The sequence below is a fragment of the Impatiens glandulifera genome, unplaced genomic scaffold (assembly GCF_907164915.1).
Source record: "Impatiens glandulifera unplaced genomic scaffold, dImpGla2.1, whole genome shotgun sequence".
NCBI lineage: Eukaryota > Viridiplantae > Streptophyta > Magnoliopsida > Ericales > Balsaminaceae > Impatiens > Impatiens glandulifera.
Genome location: NW_025919113.1, coordinates 44,923 through 58,853, shown reverse-complemented (window position 1 = coordinate 58,853; position 13,931 = coordinate 44,923). Strand labels below are relative to the sequence as shown.

General features: G+C 33.0%; 3 protein-coding genes across 4 annotated transcripts; 1 reads left to right on the top strand and 2 right to left on the bottom strand.

The window, feature by feature from the left end:
* The first annotated feature begins 698 nt into the window (after positions 1-698).
* Positions 699-1,615, top strand: LOC124917448 (ERAD-associated E3 ubiquitin-protein ligase DOA10-like). Its single transcript, XM_047457886.1, has 5 exons — positions 699-737; positions 811-862; positions 929-1,248; positions 1,338-1,428; positions 1,506-1,615. Exons 1-5 carry the CDS (start codon positions 699-701, stop codon positions 1,613-1,615), a joined length of 612 nt encoding a protein of 203 aa, XP_047313842.1.
* Positions 1,616-1,855: 240 nt separating this feature from the next.
* LOC124917452 (acyl carrier protein 1, chloroplastic-like) lies at positions 1,856-3,879 on the bottom strand. 2 transcript variants are annotated; one of them, XM_047457890.1, is made up of 4 exons: positions 3,758-3,879; positions 2,452-2,562; positions 2,216-2,341; positions 1,856-2,144 (listed from the first exon to the last, which is right to left on the bottom strand). In XM_047457890.1, exons 1-4 carry the CDS (start codon positions 3,812-3,814, stop codon positions 2,007-2,009), a joined length of 432 nt encoding a protein of 143 aa, XP_047313846.1. In that variant the 5' UTR covers positions 3,815-3,879; the 3' UTR covers positions 1,856-2,006. The 2 variants fall into 2 exon arrangements, with proteins under 2 accessions (XP_047313846.1, XP_047313847.1); XM_047457891.1 differs by having other exon boundaries at positions 2,216-2,338.
* Positions 3,880-4,913: 1,034 nt separating this feature from the next.
* LOC124917451 (sodium/hydrogen exchanger 2-like) lies at positions 4,914-9,944 on the bottom strand. Its single transcript, XM_047457889.1, has 14 exons — positions 9,678-9,944; positions 9,492-9,610; positions 8,977-9,074; positions 8,161-8,220; positions 7,955-8,001; positions 7,587-7,781; positions 7,455-7,501; positions 6,996-7,062; positions 6,788-6,888; positions 6,582-6,683; positions 6,365-6,503; positions 6,229-6,291; positions 5,813-5,896; positions 4,914-5,650 (listed from the first exon to the last, which is right to left on the bottom strand). The coding sequence occupies exons 1-14, from the start codon at positions 9,852-9,854 to the stop codon at positions 5,303-5,305; spliced, it is 1,647 nt and encodes a 548-aa protein (XP_047313845.1). The 5' UTR covers positions 9,855-9,944; the 3' UTR covers positions 4,914-5,302.
* Positions 9,945-13,931: the final 3,987 nt, after the last annotated feature.

The following is a 13,931-nucleotide window of genomic DNA, read 5'->3' as shown; positions in this document are numbered from 1 at the left end:
GAATTTTTAAGATAACTAATAGTAATTGGTAATTTAACACATTTATGTTTTTGTATATGAATATATATGTTTTGAATCCACATATTTCTCAATATTCATACACATTTACATTCATATAATGCTAAACATTATTATAAAATATAGATTATATTGTTTCAGATTTTACTGATTCATAAAAGAGATTTATAAAGGAGTTAACTATGATTGAAAAACTTAAAAAATTATGCTCCAAGTTAACCTCCTATTCTTTTGATATAAAGTGTAACACTTCTTATTTGATGTATTTGACAATATCTCCTCAATATTTGTTATAATTATTATTGTTTTTTCTTGAGTTATTTTGATAAGAGTTGAGTATTTTGGCTTCTTTTTTTAAGTTTATTTAATTTAACTAGTTTGAATAGATCAATCCAATATATTTTTTCTTTTTTGATCTAACATGGTTTTATGGACTGGTTATTTAATTATTAAGATTAGAATATGTATATAGATTTTATTAAGTCTACCCATGAAAATTCTCCCCCAAGCCCTCCGGAGTAGGAGGAGATGGATTCTACTACAACCAAGGATATATATTTTATTCTTTTTTAATGAGTATTTTGGAATGAAGGAAATCAGCTATATTTTAGATACTATCAGTCTTAATATCTCTATCTAATCTAATCAAAGGAAACCCATATCAGGATTTAGATTGTAGGATGCAAACATTCACCAGTCATATAATTAGGGTTCCTCAGGTGAATAAAATGTCTCACAAAGTTCGGTTCTCGATTCGATTAATTCCTACTTATGATCTTTTTCTTTCAACAGATAAAACAATCCAATGGAGATACCACCACCTCTACTAATAATAATGTGGAAGGTAATGTATTATTTGAAATGAAAAACAAAGATTTTACTTTACTAACTCTGTTTATAATATACATAGTTAAAGAGGATGAAGAGAAAGCAGTGTGCAGAATATGCTATGATGTTTGTGAAGAAAGAAATACCATAAATATGGGATGTAGTTGTAAAGGCGATGTTGGATTTATACACGAAGAATGCGCTGTTAGATGGTTCAAGTTTAAAGGTAACAAGAAATGCGATGTTTGTGCCAAAGACGTTTCCCACTCAACCATAACAAGTTTGCCGCCGCCATTGCCTCAGACACTACCCCCACCATCATCGCCACTCAGCTCGTGGAAGGTGTTTCTCATACTTGTGGTGATTAATACAATAGCCTATTTCTTCTTCATAATTCTAATTGTAAGTTGTTGTTATATCTTATGTTAATCATAATTGAATTATAATATACATATATATACAAGATCTAATTAGTACAATTTTCTCTATAGGGTTGTAGGAAGTGGATAGCTAAAACACTCATAATTCTTGCACCTTCTTTTGTATTGGCTATTTTAGCATCACTTTTTGCTGTATTTATAGGTAACTAACTCTAACTAATTTACTCCTTTTTCTTTCAATCAATGCATGCTAAAAAACCTTTTTTGATCATGCAACAGGGAAGGAGTGTACATGGCTATATGCATTTGCAGAATTTGCATTCTTTGTTCAATTTTTCGTAAAATTCTACTTCAGCGTAAGTGTTTTACGTTTTATCTTCTTTTTGTAAAGAATGGACTCGTCGTTTAACTTGTCTCTCTGTACAACAGCTTCATTTCAATCTGATATATCTTATAATGATGTCATCCGGTCTGGGCTTTGGAATCACAATGATCATCAATTTCCTATTAGTTCAATGTTCGACAAGACCATTTCTAGTTTCTGGAGAAGCATGATGACTATACTATGCCTTTCATATTTTGTTTACGAAGAATTTATTCTACTACTAATAAGTATTCTATTATGAGGATAACAAAATATTAAAGAAGGTTTATAAATTAAGAATTGAAAGTGACCAGCAGAAATATAATAAAGATGGAAGTTTGAAATTGAAATTTAAACTGATTAAGGCGACAACAACCCTATATTTGATGTTCGATGTGCTAAATAAAACTCACACTTTAGGCTGACGGGCTTGAGTCTTTGCTAAGCAGCTTCTCAACAAGATCAGCAGCGTCCTGGACCGAGACAATGGTCTGTGCACTTTCTTCCTCCACGCTGATCCCAAATTCCTCTTCGATTCCCATCACAACCTCCACCTATAACATGTTCTTCACAAATCATTATCACGCAAAAGAAAATGTGCAATTCATCTAGATCTATTTCATACCGTATCAAGAGAATCGGCTCCAAGGGCTACAAACTTTGATTCTCCTGTCACAGAAGTGTCATCGGAAAGAGCCAGTTGCTTCCTCACAATTTTACACACTTTATCGACTGTCTCTGGCTTAGCCTGCTCATCAAACAAGTTAGTAATCTTATTAGGTTTTATGCTTTGCAAATGTATTTCAAATTCAACTTGAGAAATAAGAAGCTGTAACTGAATTGAAATTTCGAGATCCATACCGCACAAGAGACATGGAAACGGTGTGAAGTTGATCGCAAACTAAGGGAACGGAATGCTTTCACATTAATAGACAGTGATACAGAATTCATGTTTGAGATCTTACTGACTCCCTGCTCAAACCAAAAACAAGTTAGTAAACCGGATCAAATTTCTTTGAACTGTAAACATTCAAGGAATTAAGAACACATTTGAGAATCATCAATAAGACGCGATTCAGAATCATAACTTAGTTCAATGTTCTAAATCTATAGATCTCTCTCGCAGACTTCATTTCGGCATGAAAAACAATAAATCATAGCAAAGGAATGCTTTCAAATTAATAGACAGTGATACTGAATTCATGTTTGAGATCTTACTGCCTCCTTGCTATAACCAAAAACAAGTTAGTAAACCACATCAAATTTCCTTGAACTGTAAACATGCAAAGAATTGAGAACACGTTTAAGAATCATCCATAAGACGCGATTCAGAATCATGACTTAGTTCAATGTTCTAAATCTATAGATCTCTCTCACACACTTCATTTCAGCGTGAAAAACAATAAATCATAGCAAAGGAATGCTTTCACATTAATAAACAGTGATACTGAATTCATGTTTGAGATCTTACTGCCTCCCTGCTCAAACCAAAAACAAGTAAGTAAACTGGATCAAATTTCTTTGACTTGTAAACATGCAAGGAATTGAGAAAACATTTGAGAATCATCCATAAGACGCGATTCAGAATCATAACTTAGTTCAATGTTCTAAATCTATAGATCTCTCTCACACACTTCATTTCGGCGTGAAAAACAAGAAATCATAGCAAATGAATGACGAATACAATGTAAACTGGATCAAATTTCTTTGAACTGTAAACATGCAAGGAATTAAGAAAACATTTGAGAATCATCCATAAGACGCGATTCAGAATCATAACTTAGTTCAATGTTCTAAATCTATAGATCTCTCTCACACACTTCATTTCGGCGTGAAAAACAAGAAATCAAATCAAATGAATGACGAATACAATATAAAATCACATCATCGTGGTCCGCATTACGATCAGTACAACGAGTATTCACTGTAAAGAGATGTATCTGATTTGTATTCAAAGATGAGGTAAAGAAGAACATGCAAGGAATTGAGAACACATTTGAGAATCATCCATAAGACGCGATTCAGAATCATAACTCAGTTCAAATGTTCTAAATCTATAGATCTCCCTCACATACTTCATTTCGGCGTGAAAAACAAGAAATCATAGTAAAGAAATGACGAATACAATGTAAAATCACATCATCGTGTTCACTGTAAAGAGATGTACCTGATTTGTATTCAAAGGAGAGGTAAAGGAGATGGATGATCCAATAGCCGCCGCCATTGATAGATGGAGAAAGAAAACTTGAGATCTGCTTTGAAGAAAGAAAGAGAAGAGAATGGGAGTTGAGTAGGCCAACTAATGGGGACGCTGAACGCTTTTATAATGCTCTCATTGAAACGCTGCGTTTTAAGAACGCGATACAGATTATTAAATTACTAATTTTGCCAACCTGGCAACGACGACAAGCGTCGCGGGAGTTTATTTTTATATTAATAATTTTATTATTTTAGTTTATAATTAAATCTAAACAAGATTTATAGTTTTAAAGTAGTTAATAGAGAATTATATCATTATATTTATTTATATTAGCTATTAAAAAAGATAAAATATAATTTCCAATAAAAGTCAATTTTTGGCATGACAATTGTTTTCTTATATATTTCTCACCTAAGAATACCTAAAATTACTTGTAAATTGTCTATAAATAGATTAGAGAGTTATTTTAAATAATACATTAGCATAGTTATTGGAATGTTTTTTTTCCTAATATTATGAAAAAATGCAATATTTGTAGTTGGAAGATGGGTAGGCTAACCATATGGTGTTTGGATGTTGGTTAAGAATTTGTTACCCTCTTTTGTATGATAGGGTTTTCTTTTCCTTTCTTTTTTAATAATAATAAACTATGTTCAAAATTATTTACATATATGTGACAAAATAATTCTTGTTATTATATTTTATTATAAATCTCATTGAAATATCCACCTGCATAATTGTTTGTTTAGAGCATCTTTCTATTGTATTCTATACCAAATCTAATTATGTTTGACCAAAATAAATATATAACTTAATAAAATGTCACTTTTGAAGAGTTCTTTTACCTTATAAGAACTTCATGTTCGTTAGTCCCTTCATCTTTTTTTAGAATGCGGGCGCACAAATTTATTTAATCAGAACTTAGCATCGTGTGAAGGGCTCAAACTCAGGAATAAGGACCTAACATATCCACCTCTTTTACTATTAGGTTAGAAGAGAGATTTTTTTTTATATCATGCTTAGTTTCGTTGCGTTAAAACAACTCTCATTTTTCAGAATTAATGAATCATTCTAACAAAAAAAAAAATTGAAAAACAGGATTATAATAAGATACCACAAGAAATGTCACTCTTTTAACTTTTATTAAATAAAACGTAAAATACGTTCAAATGTTACAAAAGTGAAATAAAAAACAACGTAAGAATTTTAAATGTCAATAAGATCAAAACGTTCTCATTCCATACAAACCCAGGGTTTTCGGATTGAGGCGAAAAAGAAATGTCACTCTTATAATTACAATATACATAAGTTTGTGATACAATAACAATCTTTGAAGGAACTAACCATTCAAAATGAATGACCTCCCCTAGACAAATAAACTTGCTATTTACAGCATATTAATTAATTTGATGCAAAACCAATAGGGATTCTGATTCCAGCATCTATAGCACACTTAAGTTACAAAAAAACACTCAAATGATTGAACCAATAGACCAAACCTCTTTCCATTTCTCATTCTTCAGCATGCACACTGCGCTCAGTGGGTGAGCCAGGAACAAATGGCACAAAACCGCGGCCACCAAAAACAGGTCGCATGAATGCGTCGTCGAATTTTCTCCAATAGTAGTGAACACTGCGGTGTGTAGTGGTTAAGAGCATCCTCAAGCTAGATGGCCGAAATACACTTGGCCCACCTGTTCTGCTTACTGAATCCAGGTCAAGTTCTGAATCCTGCACTTCCAGGAGAAGTGCCTCTGAAAGGAATTTAGGAGTTGTAGGTTCAGATGAGATCATTCTGTGTAAGTGCTTTGGTGAAGGCAGCAAGACTCTCACTAATGGTTTCGTCAATAAACCGAACACCTGTATATTAAGAATATGGCCAAACACTAAATAAAACAATTACCAGAACACTAGTTTAATTGCAGGAGTCTAGTTTAGCCTTAATTGCCATTTGTGTATTTACTTCAGTTTACTTAAGTTGATGAATTTCAAAATTTTCGTAAATAAACCACATTCTCTTACCATTGTGCTAAATAGAACAACAGTGATGGTACAAGTGATCATAATTGCATTAGCCCGTAATTCGGTATGACCAGCTCTAGTAAACTGCAAACAAAAGAAGGCGCAGTTTAGACCATATGGTGTGCAGGAAAAAATCTACCTTTTTTGTTATGCTTGCGAAAAATCACAAAGGTCTAAAAACTGAATCTATCATGACCAAGAAGAAAATCTCTATGCTAAATGAAAAAAATACACTATAATTTCTATATCAAATAAAGCAACAAAAATACACTGTAATCTGGACTTTGAAAAAATCTTATACCAAACAAAAAAAAAAATTACTTTCAATCTTTACTCTAACGATTTTCTATTACGACAAAAACTAGTTTCAAATTCCGGTTAATATCAACCAGTCTCTTGGAAAACAGTCCTTGTACCTGATTATATGCAAGGGCCATAGAAACAGCTCCTCTCATCAGACCAGCCCACCAAACAGTAACCTACAAAATGTTGGGAGTGTAAATTTAATTCAAAGGAATCAAAGTAGGTGAACTTGTAATATAAGTTCATTACCTGCTGCTTTAAACTAATCTTATCACGTGGAGACTTCTTGGTCAAATTGGATAAAAATGATAGTGGGAAAACAAAGGCTGCTCTTCCAACCAAAACCAAACCCATCAGAATCGAGCTCACTTTCAGCCAGATTTGAGGGCTGCAAATAAAGTAAAGGCTAAGAAACCATGTTGACTATCTGATTAATTATTTAATCAACTTTGGCAATATAAGCTACCTGTCATATACAAAATTCCATTTCTCAATGTCAAGGGCATCCATACCAACATAAAGAAAAATGAACGTCTCACAAACGAATGATAATGTTGCAAAAGCATGCCTGTGATATGTATAAAGGCGATTAAAAAGTTATAGCAATGCTAGCAGACCAAATGATAAAGCCATGAGAGCTCCAAATAGCAATTTAGAGAATCAACAACTTACTTGGTAGTCACTCTGGAACTCTCAGTGACATTGTGCCAAGTGTAGTGGGACATCACAATCCCACAAAAGAAAACAGTGAGAATAGCACTAAAATAGAACAACTGCACAACAAACCGGTTTCAGGAATTCATAGAGTGATGACAAAATCCAACACATTTAAGGTGAGGAAGGATATCAAGAGCAAAATAAATAGGTGATGAATTCTTACTTCAGCCAGCATATAAGAAAAGTAAGCCATCAGCATCATAAGAGCGACCTCGCGATCAGTAGAATGCCTGTAGTTCATACGTTTTTACAAATGTACCCATATATAAATCATTTATATTTTAGTTTCTTTTACTTGAAAATCGTTCCTACTTTGATTTTATCTTATTTTTTCTCCTTTGGTCAACATTCAAATTTCTTTAATCTCTTTCCTTTAGTTTTGATTTAGGGGTTCGGGAAGAGTGGGAAGAAGCTTGTTTGTTGTTTAAGTTTAAAAGAAGAAAAGATAAACTCATTTTACAAGAAAGCCACAAGTGGATCAGATGAGGAAACTGAAGTATTAGAGATTTATCACAGCAATTGCACTAATCACATGACCCACTTTGTCTAGTGTGAACGATTGTCTGATACATTAAGATTAAGACAGGATCACTAATTGATTAGTAATAAATATTGTACCAACCTCCCAAAATATAGCTTTTTGATGATATATGCACTAAACAATCCAGCCTGCATATGGAGAAAATAAGTTTTACTTCCATCTGGAAGAAACATAAACACGTGATCAGACAAGAGTAGTAAGATTAGAACATACAGCAACTCCCAGCAAGGTGCTTGCAAAGAACATATATAAAAAGCTGCCAACAAATTGCAAAAAGGTGCTAGAATCTATATGGGATAGATCAAAGTTCTGAATCGCATTGAACAGAACAATTGATGTGGCATCATTTACAACCCCTTCTCCAAACACCAAACTGTATAGTAATGGTGTCTCGTCCTGATTAAGCACCTGCACCATCAGATTGGCATATTATGACCTCAGACATGCTCTAAATATGAAGTTGTCATTTTTCTCCACTTTCAGTTTCTTGTCAAAATCCAATTTGAATTCAAATCCCAGCTTTAGATTTCATTAAAGTTACAGTATCTGATAAGTGAAGTATAAAAGCAAAGGAAAGTTACCTGCAAGGTGCAAACTGAATCTGTGGCTGAAAAGATAGCACCAATAGCTGCAGAAAATTAATAAGAACATGAGAAGTGAGAACATGACAAAAAGAATAAAATATTACTGGAGCAGTTATATAAAAGCCTCTGAGAACCTTGAAATATAATTTTCCATAAATAGCAGGATATCATAAAGAGTGATAATAAACGCAGAAGACTTATACCTAGATAGTCTCCCAGGTTTAGAGGACCAATGTTCATATTCTTGAAGAAATTCATAGCACCTGAAGCAAGAGCTCAAAATTTAATAGGGACAATAAATCTTGACACGCAGACAAGAACGACAAACTAAATTCTCAATCATGTAGTTAAGCTTTGCATGATTGCAAAACATGTAGCCACCAACATTTTATATGCTGGTGAATCTCTTCTTTTTTGTAACAAAAGCATATGCTGGGGAATCTTAATCAAACAACACACCATAATAGTTCATGTGGAGCTTGTCAACCTTAAGAATGTGATTTAGCATGGCCCAATTGGAAAATGCAACTAAGAAAGATCTCAGCTCTCATGACTTGGGATTATGAGCTATACTATCTGGGAAGCAATGTTTTCATGCAAGCTTGTGAATCAGTTCCAAGATATCAATCTTAGTTTAAAACAAGAATGATGCTCAACAAGTAAACTTACATTCTTTTATTAAATATTTCTTTATCTTTCTTATGTCGGTAGGATAAAGTATGCAAATGCATTACGCTACACAAAGAAGGACAAAAAGGAGAAAATTAGATCAAAGAAGAAGGAGATGACAAAACTGAAGAGAGAGAGAGAGAGCAGAAACGAATATCTTCGAGGGCCAGCTATGACACTAGGAAATGAGCATCATTCTGAGATTCATACCCCAATTTGGTGTCTTTTGTTTGAATTTATGACCACACATGTTATGTCTTGTACAGACTTATATTTCTACCAAAGCTGATGCGACTTTCTCAAAAAAAAATAACAAACAAGAGCTATAGTTAGCAGGCACATGAGCATACCAAAGGTGATGATGGCCAAGGATATCAAAGTACCAATAGCACCAAACAGTACAATAGTCACGAAGTTGCGAAAAAATTGCTTCTTCTTCACCTGGAACCTGGTGGATCATATTTGAAGATCAAGGGAAACGATTATCTCCAAATTCTAGAAAAATTTATGTCGCAAGTATTATTACATCAATTCACACCACATTAACTGGCATTCAGTTTTTTAATCTTTTTCTGCATATCTTAAGATTCTTTACCTAGGAGAGTTATCATAAGGCATGGTGTAATTTGAATAAAAGGTATAGACCCATAGCTACAAACGGAAGGGGAAACCCGAGCAGTATATGACATGCCATACTGGAAATCGAATCAAGTAATTTGAACTAAAACATCAAACATTCAAGGTGGAATTATAAGACCAGCTTAATGAGCAAATTATTGACATGATGTGATGTTGATGAAAACTATAACACTAACTACAATATAGCATTTCTTAGTATAGAATAGAAAGATTAAACACAACCTACCCTGCATTGAAAATAATAGGTGGAAGAAGATATATGAAGAACAGGTCCTCACTGAAAACTAGAATATGCGAATTTGTTCCTCCACTTGTCAGCAAAATGACAGTTCCTGTGCATAGACCCTATAATTGAAGTTAGATTCAAGTTCAAAAGCGATAATAAACTAAGAAGAGTAACAATATCACTCACAATCAATAGAGCTGTGATGGACTCGTTCATCCAACGACTCTCCTCCAGTAGATGACCAATGACAATACACGCACAAAGAAGTGCCACGAATATGTTAATTGAAACCACCGATGTGTAATCAGAAGTAGATAATTGACCCATCCTTGCCAACAATGGACCTATTATTACCAATCCCATCTACGCAAATAGAGTAAGATCTCAATTCGCAGCTTTTGGGACTCCGTTTTCAGTGATTGGTCAATATCAAAGATAAACGGATATTTTCTGACATCAATTAAACATATCCTGGATTAGTTATGTACATACTTAGTTCAATTCTAGTTCCGAATCACTCTACAACAGTTCAGAAAGCACGATTTTGAAGTAAACAATGAAACATTAGACTGAAGCAAGAGACTAACCTGAGAAAACTGGAATTGAAAATGGAACAATCCAGAGAGATCTTGAGTTGAATTGCATATGAAGATGCTACCTAAAGAAGCAACTCTGGTGCAGACATTCCGTGAGAGAAATCAATATATAGAGAGAGAGAAAGCAGTGTGTAGAAAGAAAGAGAAAGAAGTTGATATGATCACATGAAGACGAAAGGGGCCAAACGGGGACGCAAGTGAATGATCACATTCATATTTCATAGTCAATAAGGTGTAATATCTTCTTAATTATAATATATGATTTCAGTTCCCAATTATTTATAAACTATTTAAATTAACATCTCTTTTGTTACCAAAACTTGTATGCCTACACTCATATGGATAGAGAGGAGTGGGGAAATGTGAAGAAATGACCTTAAAGATCAGGTTATTTGATATGGTGGTAAATTATAAATTTTATTGTGTTTGTGGTCTTTTTATTTATTTTTTGACGAAATTACTCTTGTAGCGAAACGCTAAGTGAATTAGGTTTAGTATAAATACTCTAATTTTTTCATTTTCTTTCTCTTTCTTCTCTTGTTCTCTCTTTCACGGCGGCGGCGACAGAGGCAGAGGTGGCGGGACAGCGAGGCGGCGGTCTAACCTAAATCGATTTGCACGATCTTCATTTCTTTCAAACCCTAAACCTAAATCGATTTACACTATCTTCATTTCTTTCAAACCCTAACCCTAAACCTATTTTGCATTCAGGTCAGGTGAAGGATGATTCTAAGGTGTCGAAGAAGATGTTCATTTCAAACCTAATTCGATTTATGTTCATGTTTCCATGATATTCTCAAACCCTTCTGTTCTTATTTGGTTCATATTGTTTCATATTTGTTATTTGGTTCGTTCATATCATATTGGTTCATATTTATGTGTCGTTGATGATATTTACAGATAATCTCGGTTCTGTTTCAGGGAAGTTTCGCTAAGTGCTTAGCGTTTCGCTAAGTGCATTTCGCTAAGTGCATTTTGCTAAGTGCATTTCGCTAAGTGTATTTCGTTAAGTGCATTTCGCTAAGTGCATTTCGCTAAGTGCATTTCGCTAAGTGCATTTCGTTAAGTGCATTTCGCTAAGTGCATTTCGCTAAGTGTTTAGCATTTCGCTAAGTGGTTATTTATTTTGATTAATAAATAAGTAATGTAATGCTTATTTATTTTGTTAATGATGTTTGAAGGATGAATATAAGACTTTTGAAATATCCTATCCAGGAAAAACAACAATTATAAGACTTTTGAAATATAAAGCCTCTCAAATGTTGACACAGAATAAGCAGCTCAAAAGGGTTCCCAATGACAGACAGGTGTTATCTATTCAAACAATATGAAGAATCAATACATCAATTGACCATTTCCTTATTTTTGTTTCTTGATTATCTAAATACATAATGATCTCCAATACACACCATAAAAAATATATCTATGTACTTTAAAAAGGCAAACTTTGTCCAAGATTATCTAAATGGTTGAAAATGCTTAACATATCATTTGTATTCTGTATAATCTTCAAAAGAGATGGGAATCTTTAGATAGCTTAACAATGCATAATCCTAATCATAATAATAATAAAAAATAGGGTTCAATATATTCATTGGGAACCATTTTGAGCTGCTTATTCCGTGTCAACATTTGAGGGGCTTTATATTTCAAAAGTCTTATAATTGTTGTTTTTCCTGGATAGGATGTTGGGTTGTGGTTAGAAGAGATAAATCTGGGAAGTTATCGTTAAATATTTAAAGAAAATTGGTGTAAATGGGGAATACTTAGAAAACATGTCAATGTTCACGATAGAACAGATACTTAGGTTTACAAGACGATGTCACATGAAATGGGGTGACTTTATAACTATTTGCAAGGAACTGAGGCGAATTAAAGGTTGGTCGATTTCTTGTTCTTCCTTTACTCTCTTCCAAAACTATAATCTTATTAGCTTTTGGGGTGACTTTATAACCCTTTGCAAGGAACTGAGGCGAATTAAATGTTGGTCGATTTCTTGTTCTTCCTTTACTCTCTTCCAAAACTATAATCTTATTAGCTTTAGTTTGTTGATAATAAGAAAATGAACTTTTTTTCAATGCCTTGTTTGAAATGAGAACAAAGGGTACGAAGGCCATGGTGGGCACCTCATTGTTTGGCGTTTGTTTTCGTCAAGTCTGCGAAGAGTAATCGGCAAGCTAGAGTTGTGTCGTTGAAGCTTGAACCTTAATAGATTTTGCTCTTTTCTATGTATGTAATAATATGTATGTATGTGTGTAATTCTCACTTGATTCATGACTTTAATCATCTAAAATTTATCTTTTGGTTCTTTAATGGAGAATTTATGTGAATTTCTTTCCTATTTTTATTAGCTTTTTTTGGTTTTATGTTTGATTTTATCAGTGTTTTCCTGTTTTAAATGCATGTATACAACTTTGTAATGAAAGGAGTGCATTATGATCAGGATATATATGATATATCTAACCAATAATAGTCTACTTTCTTTATATGAATCTTTATTGGACTCTTTCTTATGTATTATTATTTTCATCTTGATTATAATAAATGGGTAAATTTTTAAAAAAAATTATGTTTGTCAAAAATTAAAGTATAAATTAAATTACACTTTAAAGTAATTTTTGCACCAAATTATTTAAAATATATTTTAAATTAGCACAATATTCATCCTTCAAACATGCAAAATAAATAAGCATTACATTACTTATTTATTAATCAAAATAAATAAGCACTTAGCGAAATGCTAAACACTTAGCGAAATGCACTTAGCGAAACGCTAAGCACTTAGCGAAACTTCCCTAAAACAGAACCGAGATTATCTGCAAATATCATCAACGATACATAAATATGAACCAGAAATATGAACCAATATGATATGAACGAACCAAATAACAAATATGAAACAATATGAACCAAATAAGAACAGAAGGGTTTGAGAATATCATGGAAACATGAACATATATCGAATTAGGTTTGAAATGAACATTTTCTTCGACACCTTAGAATCATCATTCACCTGACCTGCATGCAAAATAGGTTTAGGGTTAGGGTTTGAAAGAAATGAAGATCGTGTAAATCGATTTAGGTTTAGGTTTGAAAGAAATGAAGATCGTGCAAATCGATTTAGGTTAGACCGCCGCCCCGCCGCCTCTGCCTCCGTCACTGCCGCCGTGAAAGAGAGAACAAGAGAAGAGACAAAAAGAAAATGAAAGAAATGAAAAAATTAGAGTATTTATACTAAACTTAATTCACTTAGCGAAACGCTAAGTCCCTTAGCGTTTCGCTATAAGGGTAATTTCGTCAAAAAAAATAAAAAGACCACGAATGCAATTAAATTTATAATTTACCACCAGGTCAAATAACCTGGTTTTTGAGGTCATTTCCTCAAATTTCCCGAGGAGAGAGATGATTAAAATATATATACGAGTCAAGATAAGGGGAGTGAAATTTTTTTAAGCGGAAATAAATAATATTTTGAATTAGGTTTAGTCATCCATCTTAATCATTTTTATGCATCGCTATACTTTTGTAACAAAATTTGCGCTCCCCTATCATTACTTTATAATATATTACTTTTTTACTTCTTCGAGTTAAATAAAGAATCCCAACTCTTAAACTTGCATTAGTCAAATTAAGTCTTTTGTAAATAAATAAATAAACAATAAAGAAATATAGGGATAAAGACACTTATTAGTGTTTTAAGAAATTGACAATTTATCTTGTATTTAAAAAATACATATATTTACTTTTAGCCAAATTTTTGGTGACCAACATTTATCACGGTTGATGTGATAATATGATGTGACAACTTTAACTGTAAGGTTTAATCGAATAATACCTTATATTC

Excerpts from the sequence above, each read along its gene's own strand:
- LOC124917448 (XM_047457886.1), top strand. The coding sequence starts at position 699 with ATGCAAACATTCACCAGTCATATAATTAGGGTTCCTCAG. Across the intron at positions 738-810 it reads ATATAATTAGGGTTCCTCAG|ATAAAACAATCCAATGGAGA; the intron begins GTGAATAAAATG and ends TTCTTTCAACAG. Across the intron at positions 1,249-1,337 it reads TCTTCTTCATAATTCTAATT|GGTTGTAGGAAGTGGATAGC; the intron begins GTAAGTTGTTGT and ends TTTTCTCTATAG.
- LOC124917452 (XM_047457890.1), bottom strand. The coding sequence starts at position 3,814 with ATGGCGGCGGCTATTGGATCATCCATCTCCTTTACCTCTCCTTTGAAT. Across the intron at positions 2,342-2,451 it reads GTTTCCATGTCTCTTGTGCG|CAGGCTAAGCCAGAGACAGT; the intron begins GTATGGATCTCG and ends TTGTTTGATGAG. Across the intron at positions 2,145-2,215 it reads GAGCCGATTCTCTTGATACG|GTGGAGGTTGTGATGGGAAT; the intron begins GTATGAAATAGA and ends AACATGTTATAG.
- LOC124917451 (XM_047457889.1), bottom strand. The coding sequence starts at position 9,854 with ATGGGATTGGTAATAATAGGTCCATTGTTGGCAAGGATGGGTCAATTA. Across the intron at positions 5,897-6,228 it reads TGGCCCTTGCATATAATCAG|TTTACTAGAGCTGGTCATAC; the intron begins GTACAAGGACTG and ends TTTTGTTTGCAG. Across the intron at positions 5,651-5,812 it reads TTGTTCTATTTAGCACAATG|GTGTTCGGTTTATTGACGAA; the intron begins GTAAGAGAATGT and ends CTTAATATACAG.